Source organism: Chelonia mydas, chromosome 2, assembly GCF_015237465.2.
Source record: "Chelonia mydas isolate rCheMyd1 chromosome 2, rCheMyd1.pri.v2, whole genome shotgun sequence".
NCBI classification, from domain to species: Eukaryota; Metazoa; Chordata; order Testudines; family Cheloniidae; genus Chelonia; species Chelonia mydas.
The window spans coordinates 80,559,116-80,579,113 of NC_057850.1; the positions used below are offsets into that span (position 1 = coordinate 80,559,116).

A 19,998-nucleotide genomic window follows, 5' to 3' on the forward strand; every position below is an offset into this window, starting at 1 on the left:
TTCTGGGACAGGAATGTCCCCTCAACCATAGTCTGATCTATATAGCAAGAAAGAGTTTGGAGATGGAGTCCTTGACACTTCAGATGGAAGAAGACAAAGAGGGCACCTGACCTCCTTGTAGATCCTGTGTGCTTGATGTAAATCTTCAGTGTTCTTCTGACATCTAATGTGTGCCACACTTTCTTGATCAGGTGCTGTGGCTTTGGATAGAATGAAGAGAGGACTCTCTCTTGCAAGATATGGAAAGGAGAATTCACCATTGGCATCAATGTTCTGGAGTCCTTAGCACCACCATGTCAAACCGAAACTGGGAGTAAGGTTCCCGCAGAGAGAACTCTGCCAGTTCTGAAACTCATCTGGCAGATGTAATGGCCACCAGAAAACAGGTTTGATGGAGTGGTAAAATGGTGATACAGAAGTCAGGCTTTCTAAAGGATTAGTGCTTAGGGCTTTCAGCATGAGTGCTAGATCCCATTTAGGGAAGATGACTACTGATCGGGCCAGTCTGACTTCTCTGAGGCATCTGGATACTAGAAGGTTCTCAACCAGGACCTCACCAGTAGGTGCAAAGGTGGTTTCAGCTATAGTTCTGTCAGGTAAGAGAGACTGTCTTTTTGGCTGGTGCAGAGTTAACACTATCACTTTTTTTGCTTCCTCTCACCCTTTTGGATCATTTTCCTTCCGAGGAAGGGGTGGCAATGCATATAGCAGGACTTCTGACCATCTGTTTGACAAAACATTTGCCCCCATAACTTGTGGTCTGCTTCCCTGGTGAAGTATTTTGATGGCTTTGCATTCTTGTGATTGGGAAATGGATGGACTGATAGAGGACCGAACATGTGCAAGATCAGGTTGAAGACTTTCTGGTTTAGGCACTATGCTGAGTTGCTGATGTTGCACTGGCTAAGCCAGTCTGCCTTTTGATTCAGTTCTCCTTTTATGTGGATTGCCTTTGGGGAGAGTTGTTTCTGCCTATTACATTATTTCCATTGTTCCTCCATGTAGAGCTGTGCTCCTTATCCGTCCACGGTTGTTTATGTATGCAGCCATTGTCATGACATTTTCTTTTAGGGGGCTCTGGAATCTCAGAAGAGCTAGTTTGGCTGCCCTAAGTTCCAAGAGATCAATGCTGTGGTCCCTTTTCCCCGGGCTTCAGATGCCCTATACCATTTTGGGATCCAGGTATGCTTCCCATCAGGCTGGAATCGGTGAGAACCCTGAGTTCCAGAAAGCATATGGAAAGACCCCTGTGGCTAATTTTCCAGACTGTCCACTATCTCAGTGAGTTAAGAACCTGTTTCGGGATATGTACCTGAAGTTGCCTGCACTCCAGGGAGTGGTCCCATATTTTCGCAAGAAAAACCTAAAGGCACCTGATGTGGAATCTCACCCTTGGAGTGACCCCTGTGCATGAGACCAGGAGGCCCAGCAATGAGCAATGGTTGGGCTCCTGCACTTGACCAGCGTGGATATCAAATTCTGAATCTTCTGGAATCTGTCTACTGAGGGATCGATATGTCTATCTCTACACCCAGGTGCATGATCCTTGTCGAGGGGTTCAAGGAACTATTCTTTGTGTTTGTTATGAATTGTGCATTTACAGGAGCTCCAAATTCCAAGTCTTGGGGCCATGCTCTACAGCCTGGGATAAGGCTCTGATTAAGGTGTTGTCCAAAAAAGGATACAGGTAAATGCCCTGGGACCAGAGTCTGGCTGGGATCATCACCAGCATTTTCAGAATGAGAGGCGAGGGCGATGAGACAGAATGGGAGTGTTCAGTACTGGTAGCGATTCATGCTGTAAACTAATCTCAGAAGCTTGCGGTAGCAGGCAAACACTGGAATGTGACAAATGTCTCTTCCAAGACCACTGAGGTAAGGAAGTCCCCTTGAGACAGGGATATCATTACTGAACGTAGGATATCCATCCGGAACTTTGTTTTCTTCATCCATTTGTTGAACCCTTGGAGGTGGAGAACTTCTCCAGTGCACTTCTGAACAATGAAGATGGAGTAAAACCCTGAGAAATTCTCTTCTGGGGGAACTCCTATTGTTCCCATGTACCAAAGGTGGGAGATCTTGTCCTGGAATAGCTTGTACTTGGTGTGATTGGTGGTGACTGAAGACGACTGGATGGAGGAGGAGCGTGGTGAAGCCCTTAGATTGAGAGTATCCCTGACATGCTGACTCTTGCACCCACCCTATCTGTGGTTGAAGCAAACCATTGATCCAGAAAAAAAGAAATCCTGCCTCCCAGGCTCTGGTCCTGGCGAAAGCATATTCATTCATCATAAAAAGCTTTTGGAAGTTGCATGATCTTCTAGGTTTTCTAGTTGCTGCTCACTTCCAAGGTTTTCCCTTGACATATGTGATCTTTCCTCTAGAACCTCGGTGGGGAAAATAGTTGAAAGGAGCATCTCTGTCAAAGTGAGTTTGTATTCCCTTCTTAGCGCGCTAAGTGGAGCAGGGAGGGATTGTTTGGTTTAAGCCTAACTTTCAGCCACAATATTATCCAGTTTTTCTCTGAAGAGGGGAGATCCTGTTAATTTAGAGGAGCACAGGACCTCTTTGGAGTGAGTATCAACTTTATAGGGATTAAGCCACGTGTGTCTCCTGGCAACGGAGCTAGATGCCATTGAAGCATTTGCCATGAATGCTGTTGCTAGGGAGATTTTCTCAAACATAGACTTAATTGGTTTGGTTTCTACCTTAAGGGCTTTAAGGTTCTCCACCCATGCCATTGGGCTCAAACAAGGCAAGTGGCTGCCATGACTTGATGCCGTCTCAGCCACTCTGAGCAAAGTCCCTTCTGAGGGTGTCTTCCACCTTCCTATCTGATGGACACTTGGGAAAGAAGTCTCCTTTGGGTGGAATAACCATATCCCTTGCTAGAGATGCTACGGCAGCATTGACCATAGCCACATCAGTGATGGCATTTCTTGTCTCCTGGAGTTTGTAGAATTTGAGCATGCGTGTTACTGTATTTGCCTTTTTCAGGAGGTTCCCTCTTCTCCCGATTATCTCAGAGATAAGTGAAGGGGAATTGCTGCCTCGAAGGTATTTGCTTTGAGGGTTGTCCTCAAGGGCCTGCTCAGGTTGGAGCTGTATAGGGGATAGTCTTTTTTCAAGTGGTTTCAAACATCTCAGTGGGCATTTTGTCTGTGTCCTGCTCAGAATCAGTCTAACAACACTCCTGGAGGGGGAGGGGTCTGATCAAAGGATGAACCCTTTTGGACCCTTTTTTTTTGCGGGGGGGGGGGGGGGGGGAAGGAAGACACTTTGCAGGTGTGGCTACCTAGCTATGCTCTGGGTGGTGTCTTTTTTGCAGTTTGCCTTGTGCAGGGCTTTGAGCCCTAGGTAAACTTTTTCCTCAAGGTCATCCCTTATAGACTCCTACTCCCCAGGTCAGGGTATGGGAACTCACTGCCAGAGTTGCATGACTCAAACTTGGAGAAAGGGGGGCTCATTATGAGCCCTGCTGCTTTCCCCAGAGACCCTAAGTCCTCAAATGGGTCCTTAGTGAAGTCCCTAGGAATGATCCTTCTCTCAGCCCGTGAGTGGCCTGAGGATTAACCTCTTGGGTCAACTGAATGAAGTCGTCCTCATGCTTAGAGCCGCTCCTGGTTCTGTTCTGTCTCCTTGTTAGGCTTTTTGGTGGTAGAGTCACAGCTTCTTGGGGGGGGCATATGAGACCCAACATGCCTGTCTGTCTCAGTGCTCTGTGCTCTAAGCAGTGCTAGGGTCAGGCTGGCTGAGAACAGGCAGAGCATAATTTCCCCTCTATGGAGCCTGTTTAAAGTTGCCTTGCAGATGGTGCACTGTTTGGGCTTAGCCCTGTGCTCGTATGGCTGCTCTGCCATCCTGAAAGGAGACCGAAGAGCTCAGTGGGCAGGAAGTGGAGTGGGGAAACTGTGGCATCAGCCTCTGTAGTGCTGAATACTCAGTCCCAGAGAAGAAAAGAAGGGAAGCTGCCTGCTACTATCCCCCCATGAGCAAAACAAAAAGGTAAAGGAAAGGGCATGAGAAAAGAGAACCACAACTGACTACTGTCACAGAGGCTGGAGACCCAGAGGTAAGCTGGAGAAAAGGGGCCTTGCCAGTGTGAGCCGTGCATCAGCTTTGATCCACCTCTGGAACTGCACGTACACGATTGTGGGTGACACTGGGCTTCAGAAAAAGCTCTGCTTCACCAGAAACCAGGTCTGTGTGGTTCTCAGAGTCCCCAGTAAGGAACTAGGACATGTAAGATGTCTTCTCATACCCAGATTAGTGACCTGGTTATGAGGATAAATTATTCACTGAACTCCTGGTAACTGACCTCAGCAGAAACAATCACTGACGTTTTTAGCTACATAATACATGGACTGTGATGGTGTGGTGGGCGAGCAAAAGGGAAGAGCTGGGATAAAGGTTAATGTGTAATTTATATGGGAACAACACAAAACAATGTGGGAGAGGTGGTAATATAAGGTACAAAAGCTGAGAGCATAAGGATTAGTTTAAAAAAACAACCCTTTCTTTACTTCCCCTTATGAGCATGTTTGAGATTGTAAATTCTTGGGAGGTGGCAGTTCACTGTAGGTGATGATAGCAGTGTTTTCCTGCACTGGAAATGTAGCCAGGGTGAGCTGGGTAAAAAAAGCCCTATGCCCAAATGGGGATAGTGACAGTTGGTACTTTAAATTTAAAGAGTTTCTAATGTTTGGGGGGAGGTTAAACTATAACTGCAGAGTAATAGCTTCTTAGTTTTAAGCTGTTCTAATGGTGCTTGCTTTCCAAAGGAATATCTGTAAAACTAGCTACTAGCAAGTATAAATTGGGCAACTTGTCCCACCCCATTCGGAAAATTCGTCTTGCAACTCTATGTGGTAGTAATGACCGCAAAACTTTTCTGGTGTGATTTTTATGTAGAACACTGTCCTCCTGAGGACTAACTTGAGACTCCTGAATAAATTAAAAATATAGTGACCCACTGCTTTCAATTGTAAAAATTAATGGAACTGTAACTAGTTGCAAGTCCAAGCAAAGAATTCCTGTCTGGCACTAAGCTACATTACCCCAGTCAGAAGGAATAGTCAGAGTCAGCTCCTGTCCCAGCACACAGCAAACTTTTACTCCTCCATGCTGAAGGTGCTGGTTAACTCTATTTAGATTTTCAAAGAAGGTAATTTTAGAGTACAGGAACTACAACAAATGGCTTAACTGAATCAAAGTCACCATATCCTACCAGTTTTAGCACTATGCAACACAGTCACTACCAATCGTGAAAGATTATGGCATTTTTGGAAGAGAGTGCTCTGCTCAGATATTGACAGCACAACGGCTCAATAAGACGCGAATTTAAGATTATATTAAAAAGGTAGTTAACAAGGACATCTTGTAGTCAAAATTTAAATACCCATCCTGTTATACAACAAATCTAAAACAAATGCAGTCTCTTGAATGGCAATTTAATATGTTCATCAAATTTAATGAAAGCACATCATAAACATATTGTAACCACAACTGCAGACAAGTTCAGTTAATAAACAATAAAATGTGAGGTAGACTGACTAGTGAAGCTAAATTCACCATGTTTTGGTTAAGAAAATTTTACACTAAGAAAGCAACATTTTAACCCCCTTCCAAAAGTCACAAAAAGCAATTGCATAAATTACAGCAAGATGCATCTGAATATGATTTTCATTCAAATCTTAGTTTACATTCAGTATTAACCTGTGAACTGTCAATCATGTCCAGATTTCACCAGGTAAAATATTATGCTGGCCTATTTAATACATTCATAAGAATGGCCTTGATGATGATGCTTAAAACCAAAACAGAACAGTTGTACTCTTGATGTCAAAGTATGGTCTCCTCATCTCTTCAAGGACTATGAGCTATAGTTTACTTAAAAGAATCCAGGGTCAGTCTGCTTGAAAAGATTTATAGTGATAGAGTCTTCAAAAGAAAGTGTTGCCAAAAACCTTCCCTCTCCACTGGAGAATAAAGTGTTATAGAAATCAATTGCTTGTTTGATAATGGAAGGCAGATACACTAGCTTTCTGATTTAGTTCTCAACCATCAGGACAATTTCGCACCACTTTACCACAGGGCTAAATAATCATCAAAATAGTCTTAGCACCTGGAATTTTAAGAACTTAGTGCAAACATCAAGTACACAAACATAAAGGAAACCACTTGTGAACATTTTATATCCTCTGACTTACAGAATACCGGTAACGTTTCTAAAATTTTGACCCCAAACTAAAATTCAAAAGTTATTCCAGCAGCCTTAAGCCCATCTAGCAAACCGGAAGTATTGAAATGCATTCAGGTGTAACGAAAAGCTTCAGAGTATACCTGCGTCGCCCCACACCTGCTAAATTAAAATGAAGATATATTTTAAAACATAAGGCTGTATTAAGGACAATTAAACAATTTAAATCTAGAGAAAAAGAAAAGGGTTGTTCATTTGAAATATGCTACATTGACATCCTCACAGTTAAGCTACATTAAAATCAACAGATCTGCAAACCATTATTTTCCTTTTTAGCTTCAGTCTAATATATTATGTTTTTCATTATCTGTAAACATTCGTCTTTTCACAAGGTAAAAAAGCTGCTTGATTAACACTTTGTTCAAAATGCAGTTTTGGCAGGCCCCTCTCAGGTGACTTGCAGGTCACATATAAAGGATGTGTTAAGAACTTCATAAAAACACAATGCAGGGAATATTATTGATTTTTACCAGCTTGCAAAGGAGGTTGCATTTTTTTTTTTTCCAACGAAGGAGGTGGAGAGAGGAGAATGTGTGGGGGAAGGGTCTCTTTTATAAAATACGGAAATCTCAATTGAGTAACCAATATAAAACCGTGAATACTTCTAAAAATGTTAACTGCACTAGTAAGACTGGTGAACACCTCTAACCCTGAAACCAAGTGCTTGTGCACCAGGTTAATTCTATAACAGAACAGCAATTATTTTAAGAGAACACAGTAATGTGTTTTAAACCAGAACAATGCATAATCACTACAGCCCGTATTTACAGAAGTTTAATATTCAAAATGAAAGGACCAACCTGTTCTAGGTACTGTATTCAAACAGACCTTTTTGATTATGGGCAGATTCTCTTGGGATTGATTCAAGCTCACTTGTGAAGTGATTTTCAGTGGGCTACGGAAAAGCCCCAAACCATTGTGCCTCACCCCATTTTAGCTCACTTTAGATATCAAATTCAGTTCATATCGGCTGCCACACTCTTGAACGTTGTCTTTCTACTTTATGATTCACTTATGGGCAGGGTACTTAAGTTTTCAAAAGCAGCAGCAACAACAAAAATCTCACCTCAGGACTCTACGCACTATTGCAGGTGAATGAGGAAGGATACTTGGAGCAAACTGCATTCAATCAAACCTACACTTAAAGTTTTTGATGTACAAGTAAATTGTACCCGCTAAAAGGTGATGTTTCACAATTTTTAAAACCTTTGACGGCTCTAACAATCTGAAGTCATTTTGCTGGTGGTTAACTGCTCTAACTGAAGGGACAGTGTGCATAAGAAATCTTTTTCTCTTGTTTATGCTGGCCAGCCAGTTACTCTTTAATTGCGGAGCAGAATTTTTGTTAAAGAGAGTGAAAGAATGTTACTAGGAGAACCTGCGTGCGTGCTCCATGCCTGCCAAGCATTTACTGATTTGTTCAGGTTTAAGTAGTAAACTTCTAACTCCTGTGGAAATTTTGCCAAAGACACAGTTTCAATACATATACAATTACAAGTTTTAAAGTAACACTGCACAGAGAGAGAACAAGACTACTTTTAATACAAATATCTAAGTTACTTTGTAATTTCAAACCCCTGAGTATTACTGTACCAAAGTACAGATCTGAAGAGAAACGGAGGAGTTTCCTCAGCATATTATCTTCAATGGTGTGAGTCTGGTGTTATGCATTCAGGCTAGTGGATGCTGAAGTTAGTTTCTTCCCCTAGCTTAGCGTAGTACAAAAAAACCCAAGAGAACTCTTCAACCAAAATATGTCCTCCTCCCACATCACAGGAGACAGCTGGTAGGCTGTGGTGTTAGTTTCATTTACTGTGACTAAAGTGGAATTCACTTGAATCCAAGCTCCTGTAATCATAACTGAAGTGATAAACATATGCCTAGAAACAAAGCCTACTTCAGAATTTTGGGGAATCCTTTAGAGTAGACTAGATAAATATTGGTTGCACTTTGCTCCACAGTGATTGTACTTTGGTTGTTTCTTCTCCTCATCCCCCCACCCCCCCTCTTCCCCCAAAAGCCAACCAAACAAAAAAACCTCTCAAGTTCTCTTCTTTTCCTTTGTTATTTGATCTCCTATTAAGTTTATATGTGGCGTCCAGTGAGAAAATAGAGTGGTTTGTCATCAATGCAGTTGGCAGTCTGAAACTCATCTCGGAGACGAAACTGCCACTCGTCTTCCAGCTCTAAACGGACTATTGTTTGACGTAAAGAGCTTCTGTCTTGGCAGATGACACACAAGGTGGCACCTTAAATTAAAAACAAGATACAGCTTTAGATAACATGTAAGACTTCAATTTTTTGCCTCATTTCCAAAAAGACAAAAACAATAAAAACTACTACTTGGAGGCCTTCCCCACACAAAACCGTATAAGCTCCCAAGTGTCCGTTAAGGTGTCTGACATGAACAGAGTACCCAGTATGATCAGTCTCAGATATGGAAAGTAAGCCCTGAGAGAGTGGACAAACATCTCTACAAAAATGACTGAAAAGAATACAGGTGTGTGTGAACAGTGGGAAGAAACTATTGCAAAATGTGTTTGACATTCAGCAGTCTCCAATGAAATAGGGATTTGGGAGGAGGGGGGAAAGAAGTCTCTCTCTACAGTCCAAGCCTGAAATCATGCACAAGATGTCTGACAAAGCCACTTCAAATGAATGAGGATTCATGGCAGGACTAAGGGTGCATTATTTATTTATTTATTTTATATTGCAGTAGCTCCTAGGGCACTAGTCAGGGCTCAGAGCCCCGCTGTGCATATATCTACACTGCAGAAAATGGTGTGTTCTTAACTAGGTTATCTAACTTGGGTTAAAATAGCAGTGAAGACATGGCAATTTGGCATTTAACATGTTAGCAGTTAAAGCCTACAAGGGAACCTGGGGTTGAACTTGAGTTGTTGTGTTGGGGTGTCTTCACTGCTATTGTAACTCAAGTTAAGCACTTTTTTTTTCTTTTGCAGTGTAACTATACCCTGTGCTAGGCCCCTTACAAACATGAGTCCATGACCCAGCAAAGGTTTCCACTCATGCAAGTGTGGGTCACCCATTCATCCACTCCATAGTCAGAACTCCTGGGATTTGCTTCCTCCCTCACCCCACTCAAAAAATTAAAGTATGCCCTTTTCTAAGTGGCTGGGCCTGTATACAACCTGGCAATGATTTTAGAATAGTGGACAATTTGCTGATGTAAATATGGGTTATGATGATTAACCTGGACTTTCAAAAAGCCTTTTCTAAAGTCCCACACAAAAGGCTGTTAAGGAAACTAAATAGGCATGTGCTGAGAGGCAAAGTACTGTCACGGATTAAGTAATGACTAAGAGAAAGACAATAGATTAGGAACAAATGTTTTATTTTTGAAATAGCAAGAGGCTAACAAGGGGATGCCCCAAGATTGGTGCTGTTTGATATTGTTTCTTGTCATGCCCATGACATGGTAGATGCTATCCAGCCTTAGCAAAAACAAACACACACCACATGACTGCCATTCTTAAAGAAAAGTCACAAAATGTGCAGATGAGGCAAAATTACTGAGGTGAATCAACAATAGAGAAACCTGCAAGGAACTTCAGAGGAGGCTAAACAAAGCTAGGTGCAGTGGCAGCATGACGAGAGAGCAAATTCAATGCTGACAAAAGCAAATTTAACCTACTTATACACATTACTGGGTTCTGAGTTAAACTGTAATCACTCAGGAAGAGAGACCTGCATGTCATTGTGGACAGGTCAATAAAGATCACTGCTTAAAAATACAAAAAAAAAAAAAAAAGATCAGGATAAAAGAACGGGACAGGAAATAATACTTTGAGGGGTAAAGCTTCATGCTAAGTATCCCTTTTGTGCTCAAATCTAGGGGGCACAATCCAGCCACTGAAAATATACCATATGAATTGATGGTACACCTCACCTGTAATCCTGTGGTTCAGTTCTGGTCTCACAGGAATATAGCAGAAATAGAAGGTATGCAGAGAGTAGGCAATGAAAATGTTTAAAGGCATGGAAAGACATCCAAATGAGGAGAGACTGAAAAGAGTGGGACTGTTTAGAAATGAATAAAATGAGGTACTTAAAATAATGAATTTATTGGGGGGGAGGAGTCAAACCCTCCTTGTCACTCTATCTCATAACCCAAGAACAAGTGCACATTCAATGAAACTGAAAGGCAATACATTAAAAACTGATGAAAGGAAATACTTTTCTACATAATGCACATTTAGCCCTCAGAACTCATTGCTGCAAGATATCACTGAGGCCAACAGGTTAGAAAAGTGAGACATTTCTATGGACAACATCATCATCCACAATTGCATTAGACAAGGTTTTTTTCCCCCCTCTTTTACACAAAATTAGTAATAAAACCCCTCAGTATTGGTGCATAAGACAACCACTAACAGAGGGAGGAAGAAACTTCCTCAATGAGCAGGTTACTCTGTTATTGTTCACTGCAGGATTTCTTGCACCTTTTCCAGAGCACTGGATATTCACTATCATCAAAGGCAGTTTTGGAATGGATGAACTGCTTGTGCCATCCATTATGGCAATGTCTATGTTCTGAACTCTATTTCCAAATCATATGTTAGTGCTGCATGCTGCACTGACTGAATTCCACATATACCATACCTATTTCCATTTGATGCCACTGTTGTTAATGCTATTTATCAAGGCTTTTCTTCACTATAGCCTTGCTATTAAGATGGTGGGAGCTCTACACAAATCGAAAGAGCAAACAGAACGCATTCCTTGTTGGAGCAACACGAGCACTGATTATGAAGATGGAGAAATGTAGGGATTCATTTCTTCCTCTATATTTCATTTTGCTTGTGAGCCATTACTTTGTACTGAATGCAACAGGAGAAATCATTACCTTTCAGGAATTTGAACTTCTTAAGAAGGTCTGCACCTACGAAAGAGTCACAGAGATACAACAGGAGTCCACTGAAATACACCCCCTCACAGTTGACATTGATGGAGTGTGGGCGGGAGCTGACATAGCAGATCGCCACCTGAAACCAAAAAGCAAAACAGAAAGAATGTTTTGTTTTAAGAAAACACCCCAGAGGGACCTAATATGGAGGTTGAACATAAAATAACTACAAGAGGCCAGAGTTGTTTGATGTGAGTTTAAAAAAACAAAAATATCCACAATCTTGGATACAGTTTGCACATTTGGGGGTTCTATTAGGCAATCTTCCTGACTGAATTCTAATTACAGTCACAGAAAGTCCTTAGCTCATTTGTTACCTTTTCAAGTTCCTAGCCAGAAAATCTCTGCTGTGAATCTTACTCATTCTCTCCTTTTAATCCCTTCCCTTTACTAAAAAAGCTTTATACAGTAATAGGATTTTTCCGTATTTTAATTCAAAAGATTCATCTGCAATGCAAATAAAATGGTGCATAGACTAGCACTGGCATTCAATCCTAGGTGGGATGATCTTCTGATTCTAAATCTTCTGATGGGATGATTTCCAGAAGAAAAGTGATGCTTGCAGCTAAGGTGAGATTAAAAACTATTGCATCAGACTCATCTGAACACTAGCAAATAGATTCACCCTCCTGAACGGGCCCACTGTAGTCTAATTTAACCCCATGCTTCTCCGTTACTTTGTTGACTTGATCTAAACCTCTGCGGTCTGTGCTTGTGTAATAATCATACAGTGATTGTAATATCATTTCATTTGTTCCAATGACATGGCATTTGAAGTATATCCTATTAAGAAGGAAAATGCAAAGGTGGTGTAGAGAGGGGTACATGAAAGAGGAGGATAATTAAACCATGCTTTGTTGGAGTGAGCAATCAGGCTAGTGCAGCAGTGTAATATCAGAAACTGGCTAAGCAAGAACAAAGCTGCAACAAATGTGAATCAGAAACACATGACAAAAAGTAGTAAAGATTTGGGGGATGCATGTCTTAAAAAGTATATGGATGAATATCAGGGTCTGTACAGATAGCTAAATGGCAAACGGGCACCCAAGAATAAGGGCTTTCACTACAGACAAATTCTTACATTATTATATGTGATAGATTACAAAAAGATTAAGGATGACTATCTTAACCTAATAACAAAAGCTGGGGGAGGGAGGGAGGGAGAGAAGAGGGATGACATGAGCACTCAGTGAGCACAAAATCCAGATACTGAGAACAAAAATCAATCAAGAAACGAAAGGACACGAAGAGAAGAAACACTTCGATAGCCTCTACACCAGGGATTCTCAAACTTTTGTACTGGTGACCCCTTTCACATAGCAAGCCTCTGCGTGCAACCCCGCCCCTATAAATTAAAAACACTTTTTAATATTTTAACACCATTATAGATGCTGGAGGCAAAGTGGGGTTTGGGGTGGAGGCTCATAGCTTGCGACCCCCCATGTAATAACCTCATGACCCCCTGAGGGGTCCCAACCCCCAGTTCGAGAACCCCTGCTCTACATCAATGCTAGGAGCCAGGGTAATAAAAGGAGCTGGAATTGCTCACTTATTAGCATAAATTCAAACTAGTTGGTATTATTTAAACTTGGTGGGATGATTCCTATGATTGGAATGTTAAAATCAATGGTTCTAACCTATTTAGGGAGTATCAAGTGGGCAAATGGGAATACAGTGTGGCACTGTCAAAAATGGTATTACCTGTTTCCGAGTCACTGATAACTCAGAAGAACATGATCTTGAATGCTTATGGATCAATATCCTAACAGGTAAAGCATAAGACGGGGCATTAGTTGCCTCAAACCACCAAATCACACTAGGGAACAGGATGTCTGCTCCATTACACACCTATCTATAATGTGTATGGAAAAAAACTGTGTGATCATGGGAACTTCAATTTGAGTATTATATGCTGGAGGTACTAAAACATCCTTGGACTTTCTAAACATTATGGATGAGAATCTCCTAACTCAAAAAGTGTTGCATCCAACACGAGGAAATTCTATATTAGGCCTTGTCTTGACAGATGAAGAGGATCTGATCACAGAACTAAAAATTAATGGCAGCTTAGGTACAAGTGATCATGACTTAATCACATTTATATTGTGCAAACAGAATAAAGTCCAGACCAGTGATCTATATATACTTGGTACTTTGAAAGGGCCAGTTTCACAAAGCTGAACACAATTATGAGCCAAATTAGCTGGGAGGAAGAATTTATTCAGAAAAATGTGAAATGATAATTGGGACTTGTTTAAGAACAAGTTACTAGAAGCCCAAAAAGCCACAATCCCACAATTGAGGAGAAACAGCCGTACTGTTTAAAAAACAGACCTAGCTTACGGGGGAAGTGAAGGCTGCTGTTAAAAATAAATATATATATGAAAGAAAGGGAAAGTTGATAGTAATGAATATAAACCAGAATCTAGGAATTGTAGAAAATTGATAGGGGAAGCAAACAGATATAAGCAGAAATCTATGGCCAGCAGAATTATGGACAATAAGATTGTTTAAAGTATATCAGGAACATAAAGAATCTTAACAATGGTATGAGTCTACTACTAGATGGGAATGGTAGAATTATCAATAATAATGCAGAAAAGGCAGAAGTGTTCAATAAATACTTCTATCCTGTCTTTGGGATAAAAGAGATGATGTAGTCATATCATATAACAACACTCTTCCCATTTCACTAGTATCTCAGGAAGATGCTAAACAGTATCTACTAAAGTTAAACATTGTTAAATCAGGAGATCAAGATAACTTGCATCCAAAAGTTTTACAAAATCTGTCTGAGGAGCTTGCTGGACTGCTGATAATGGTTTTCAATGAGTCTTGGAACATCAGGGAAATTCCAGAAGACTAGAAGAAAGTTAATGTTGTGCCAATATGTAAAGAGGGTAAATGGGATGACTCAGATAATTATAGAACTGTCAGACTGACATCTTTCCCAGGCAAGATAACAGAGTGGCTCATATGGGACTTGATTAATAAAGAATTAAAGGAGAGTAATCCAATTAATGCCAATCAACATGCGTTTATGGAAAATATATCCTGTCAAATTAACTTGATTTTTTTTTATGAGATCACAGGTTTGTCGATAAAGGTAATAGTGTTAATGTAATATATTTAGAGTTCTGTAAGGCATCTGACTTGGTACTACATGACATTTTGGAAAAAAAATTATAATATAAAATTATAGTGGCGCACAATTAAAAACTGGATAACTGATAGGTCTTAAATGTATTGTACGTGTAAACAGGGAATCATCATTGACCGGGTGTGTTTCTAGTGGGGTCCTGGAGGGATTGGTTCTTGGCCCTAAACCAGCATTTCTCAAACTGGGGTCCACAGATTGCTGGGGGTCTGTGAGAGTACTCCAGGAGGTCCGTGGGCCCCACTGATCAACTCCTCCCCCTCTCTCCCAGCACCTCCTGCACGCAGGGGAAAAAATGGTTACTTACCATCTTGTAACTCTTGTTCTTCGACATGTGTCACTCATGTCAATTCCAATAGGTGTGTGTGCGCGCATGCCACGTGCACGGTCGTTGGAAGGTTCTACCCTAGCGGTACCCATCGGGTCAGCTATGGAGCCCCCTGGAGTGGCGTCTTCATGGCGGTGTATATCGTCCCCTGCCGACTCGCCACCTGCTCAGTTCCTTCTTGCCAGAATACTCTGACATAGGGGAGGCGGGCGGGATTTGGAATGGATATGAGCAACACATCTCGAAGAACAACAGTAATGAGATAGTAACCATTTTTTCTTCTTCAAATGCTTGCTCGTGTCCATTCCAAGAGGTGACTCCCAAGCAGTTTCCATGTAGGAAGAGTTGGAGTTCACCAAGTTGCTGACTGAGGTACTGCCCTGCTGAAGGCCACATCGTCACTCGCTTGTTGAGTGATGGCATAGTGCAGCATGAAGGTGTAGATGGAAGACCATGTTGTTGCCTTGCATATGTCCTGAATAGGAACTTGCGTGAGGAATGCGGCGGAAGAAGCCTGCACTCTTGTGGAGTGCGCCATCAGTGTAAGGGCTGGAATCTTAGCTAAGTCATAGCACATTCTGATTCAGGATGCGATCCATGACGAAATGCATTGAGATGAGATGGGAAGCCCTTTCATCCTTTCAGCGATTGCAATAAAGAGTTGTGGTGACTTACGAAATGGCTGTGTGTGTTCAATGTAGAAGGCTAGGGCATGCCTGACATCCAGAGAATGGAGTACTTGCTATCTGTTGCTGGCATGAGGTTTAGGAAAGACTACCACTAGAAATAATGTCCTGGTTTACATGGAAGTGGGAGACTACCTTGGGTAGGAACTCTGGGTGAGGGCATAGCTGCACCTTGTCTTTATAAAAACCCATATAGGGGGGCTCGGAAGTCAGCGCTCTGAGTTCAGAGACCCGTCTGGCTGAGGTTATGACTACCAGAAAAAAACACCTTCTAGGACAGGTAAGATATGGGGCAGATTGCCATGGGCTCGAAGGGGGACCCCATAAGTCTGGAGAGAACCAGGTTCAGATCTCACTGGGGAACGGGCTGCCACACCTGCGGATAAAGCCTATCCAAGCCCTTGAGAAAATGACCAACCATGGGATGTCCAAAGACTGACCTACCCACCACAGCTAAGTGGAAGGCCAAGATGGCAGCCAGGTGCACCTTAAAAGATGATATTGCCAACCCCTGTTGTTTCAGGTAGAGAAGGTAGTCTAGCACAATGGGAATAGGGGCTTGCTGAAATACGTTTCTGTAGGGACCAAATGGAGAAATGCTTCCACTTTGCCAGGTATGTTGTGCGAGTGGAGGGTTTCCTGCTCCCCAGTAGGACTTCCCTAACAGGTCCCGAGCACTGCAGTTCAAGCTAGTTCAGCCATGGAGTTTCCACACCATGAGGTGGAGGGACTCCAGGTTGGGGTGCTGTAGTTGACTGTGGTCCTGTGTGATGAGGCCCGGGAGGATAGGAAGGGCTACTGGCCTGTCCACTGATAGGTTCAGCAGCGTGGTGAACCAGTGCTGTTGGGGCCACGCTGGTGCTATGAGGATCACTGAAACCCTGTCCTGCCGAACCTTGAGGAGGACCTTGTGTATGAGGGGGAAAGGCGGGAACGCATATAGCAGGTGACCCGTCCACACTAGGTGAAAAACATCTGCTCTGGAGCCTTGGCTGTGGTTCTGAAAGGAGCAGAACAGCTGACACTTTCTGTTCCTCCGCGTCATGAACAGGTCCACGTAGGAATAGCCCCACCTCTGGAAGATCGAAAGGACAATGCCCGCTCTGAGTGACCACTCTGAGTACTGAATGAGTGGCTGAGGTGATCCGCTAGTTAGTTCTCTGCTCCCAGCAGATATGAGGCCTGTAGCTGGATGGAGTGTGCGACGCAGAAGTCCCACAGTTGGAGAGCTTCCAGGCACAGGGGAGAGGAGTGAGCACCACCCTGTTTGTTTATATAGAACATCACTGTGGTGTTGTCCATCATCACTGAGACACACTTGCCCTGAAGATGGGCCTGGAACGTCTGGCAAGCCAGTCGAACGGCTCTCAGCTCCCTGACGTTGATATGCAGCGATAGTTCTAGTGACCACAGGCCTTGAGTTCTGATACTGCCCAGGTGTACTCCCCAGCCCATCTCCAATGTGTCCATGACCAGCAACAGTGAGGGCTGAGGCTTAGCAAAGGGCACTCCCGCACAGGCCACCCGAGGTTGTAGCCACCAGCTTAGGGGACTTGAGAATCAGGGGTGGGAGGGTAACGAGTCTGTCCAGAGGGTCCCGGCTGGGTCTGTATACCCTCGCCAACCAAGCCTGGAGGGGGCAAAAGAGCAATCTGGTGTGTTGTACCATGTACGTGCAGGCCACCATATGTCCCAGAAGCTTCATGCAGTTTCTGGCTGTAATTTTAGGAAACCGGCAGAGGCTCTCTGATGCTTTGGAACCGGGACTTCGGCAGGGAAGCTCTAGCTCGACTGGAGTCCAGGAGAGCCCCAATAAATTCTATTTTTTAGGTTGGGGCTAGGGTAGACTTGGGCCCGTTCAGAATGAGCCCTAGCCTCCTGAAAGTGGCATGTGCCAATGCCACGTGCTCTTGCAATTGTACTCGAGAATTGCCCTTGATGAGCCAGTCATCCAGGTACGGAAAAACCTGTACCCTGCCTTTGCAGAGGAAGGCTGCCACAACTGCCATGCACTTTGTGAACACACAAGGGGCCACTGAAAGCCCAAACGGGAGCACAGTGAACTGATAGTGTTGGCTGCTGACCACGACTCTCAGAATCATCTGTGCACTGGAATAATTCATATATGGAAGTACACATCCTTGAGGTCAAGGGCAGCGTACCAGTCCCCCAGATCCAGAGAAGGAATGATAGTGGCCAGAGAGACCATATGAAACTTCAGTTTTCTTATAAATGTGTTGAGGTTTCGCAGATCCAGGATAGGCCTGAGCCCCTCTCTGGCCTTAGGGATGAGGAAATATTGGGAGTAGAATCCCCTGCCCCTGAAGTCCTGAGGAACCTCCTATATCACCCCTGTAGAAAGAGTTGCTCGTGAGGGGTCTCTGAACAGGGACAGGGAAGGTGGGTGGTAGGGCACAGAACTAGATAGAATATCCCACCCCCACCATGCTCAGGACCCAGCGATCTGAAGTAATCTGGGCCTAGGCATGGGAGAAGTGGGACAGATGATTCACAAAGGGAGGGAAAGGATCTGAGACTTGGGCTGATGCTCCGTCCTTGGGCACACTTTCAAAAGTTTGGCTTTGAGCCGAGGGACTGCTTGGAGGAGCCCTGGCCGGAGAAGGACTGTAGAGGATGCTTTCTGTGGTTTCTGCCCCTCCATTGACCATCGGGTCTTAGTCCTCCACAACCTCCACAGTTTACATGTTGAGGTTCTGGGCCACCCTCCTAAGAAGGTCCTGGGGGGCTTTTACGTCCATTGCCGGGAGGGATGTAGTAGTGCCAGCTACTGCTTCGTCTGCTGAGGAAGAAGATGAGGCTCGAGGTGGGACAGGGTCTTTCTGCTCCTCTGGTTCCCTGGTGACGTGCTCAGGGACATCCACCACTGCTGCGACTGGGAGCCGCGGGCGTTGGTGGCTCTGACAATGCACCCGATCCGGGAGGCCCAGGGTGTGGACCCCGAGGTGGGTCCTCAGGAGCCCTGGAAGTCTCGGGGGCGACCAACATTGCGGGGTGGGGTGGGGGGGAGGGGCACCACAGGCAACGGAAACTACTGATGCCGCCCTGGAACTATGCCCTTGAGCCTGGTGATAGGCCCAAGGTGTCCAAAAGGGCCATTGTGCTTGGCCCTGCCACTGGGGTGGCCAGGATACCATTGGTATTGAGGAATTCTCCGCTCTACGGTGCCAAGACCAGTGCCGGGATCTTGAGTGGTACTGGCTGTGTCAGGACACAAATGACTCCACCTCTGACTCAGAGGAACAGTCCGAGCCCGACCAGGGAGGAATGGACCCCGAGGATGCTGGGAAGCGGTACCGAGGCGATGGGGAACGGCGCCGCATCATGGTGTTCTTGCCCTTGTGCCACATAGGTGGTGCCCCAAGTGGTGTCTGCACCTGAACCAGTGCCTGGGAATGCAAAGTGGGGGACTGTGCCATCATGGCAATCAAGTTCCATGCTGCCTCGGAAGCATCTGGTGTGGAGGGAAGGTCCAGGTCCTCCTCCAACACCTTCCAGACTGGGGAGTCCACCGACACCAGACTCGATGGATCTCCTCTCGAGGCTGGAGTCGATCGTGTCAGGACTGATTTGGTGTCCCAGCGTGGGACGCACCATACTGGTGTCCTGTGTGCTTTTCTTGGTGGGGGAACGGTCCCCTCTCTGCCTTTTTCTTCTCATGCAGCCCCAGGGATTGTGATGGGTGTTACACTGATAAGCTGCCTTCCGCACCTGGGACCAGTGTCCATGCTCCTTATGCAAGTCCTTCCTTGGTGCCCCTCACCGAGGCTGGTGCTGCCTCTTGTGCCAGTTGAGGCAGGAGAGGGGACTCCATTAAAAGGAATTTCAGATGATAGTCTCTCTGTCTTTTGGTTCTGGGCTTGAAGCCTCTGCAAATACTACATCTGTCCTGCAAATATCCCTCTCCCAGGCACTTCAGACAAGCAGCGTGTGGATCCCCTTTGGGCATAGGCTTACCACACCTATCACATGGCTTGAACCCCTGAGGCTGCGGCATGCCCCAGATGGGGAAAATCTTAGCTGAGGGAGGGGTAACGTCCCAACTTAAACTTACTCACTCACTAACTACTATGAGAACAATTAACAACTATGTACAGGAAAAAACCAATAGGAAAGCACTTGCTAAAGCAAGAGACAAGTTGTTCCAATGACCATCACTGGCGGTAAGAAGGAACTGAGCAGGCGGTGGGTCAGCAGGGGACTATCTACATCGCCACGAGGGCGCCACTTCAGAGGGCTCCACAGCCGACCCAATGGGTACTGCTAGGGTAAAACCTTCTGATGATCATGCATGTGGCATGCGCACACACCTATTGGAATGTACATGAGCAAGCACTCGAAGAAGAACAGCTGTTCAGCGGCATGCAGGAGGCACTGGGAGGGAGGGGGAGAAGAGGGGATGGGATGCACTCGGGGGAGGAGTGGAAAGAGGCAGGGAAGAGGAGGGGCAGGGATAGAGTGGGGCAGGAAGGGGGGGCGGGGCCTGGGGCTGAACTGGGGGTCTGCAAAAAATTTTAAATCAAAATGGGGGTCCTTGGGTTGTTAAAGTTTGAGAACCACTGCCCTAAACTATTTACATTTTTATCAATGACCTGGAAAAAAAAATCATTACTGATAATGTTTG

At 44.4% G+C, this 19,998-nt stretch overlaps 1 protein-coding gene across 15 annotated transcripts in view; it reads right to left on the reverse strand.

Annotated features, from left to right (window-relative positions):
* Positions 1 to 5,435: 5,435 nt before the first annotated feature.
* Positions 5,436 to 19,998, reverse strand: part of GREB1L (GREB1 like retinoic acid receptor coactivator) — a 224,323-nt gene continuing 209,760 nt past the window's right edge. For all 15 annotated transcript variants that reach the window (XM_043539773.1, XM_043539770.1, XM_043539771.1 and 12 more), the window contains 2 exons: positions 11,126 to 11,264; positions 5,436 to 8,507 (listed from right to left, as the gene is read on the reverse strand). In XM_043539773.1, the coding sequence (XP_043395708.1) occupies positions 8,344 to 8,507; positions 11,126 to 11,264 (303 nt within the window). In that variant the 3' untranslated portion in view covers positions 5,436 to 8,343. The remainder of the gene's footprint in view (positions 8,508 to 11,125; positions 11,265 to 19,998) is intronic.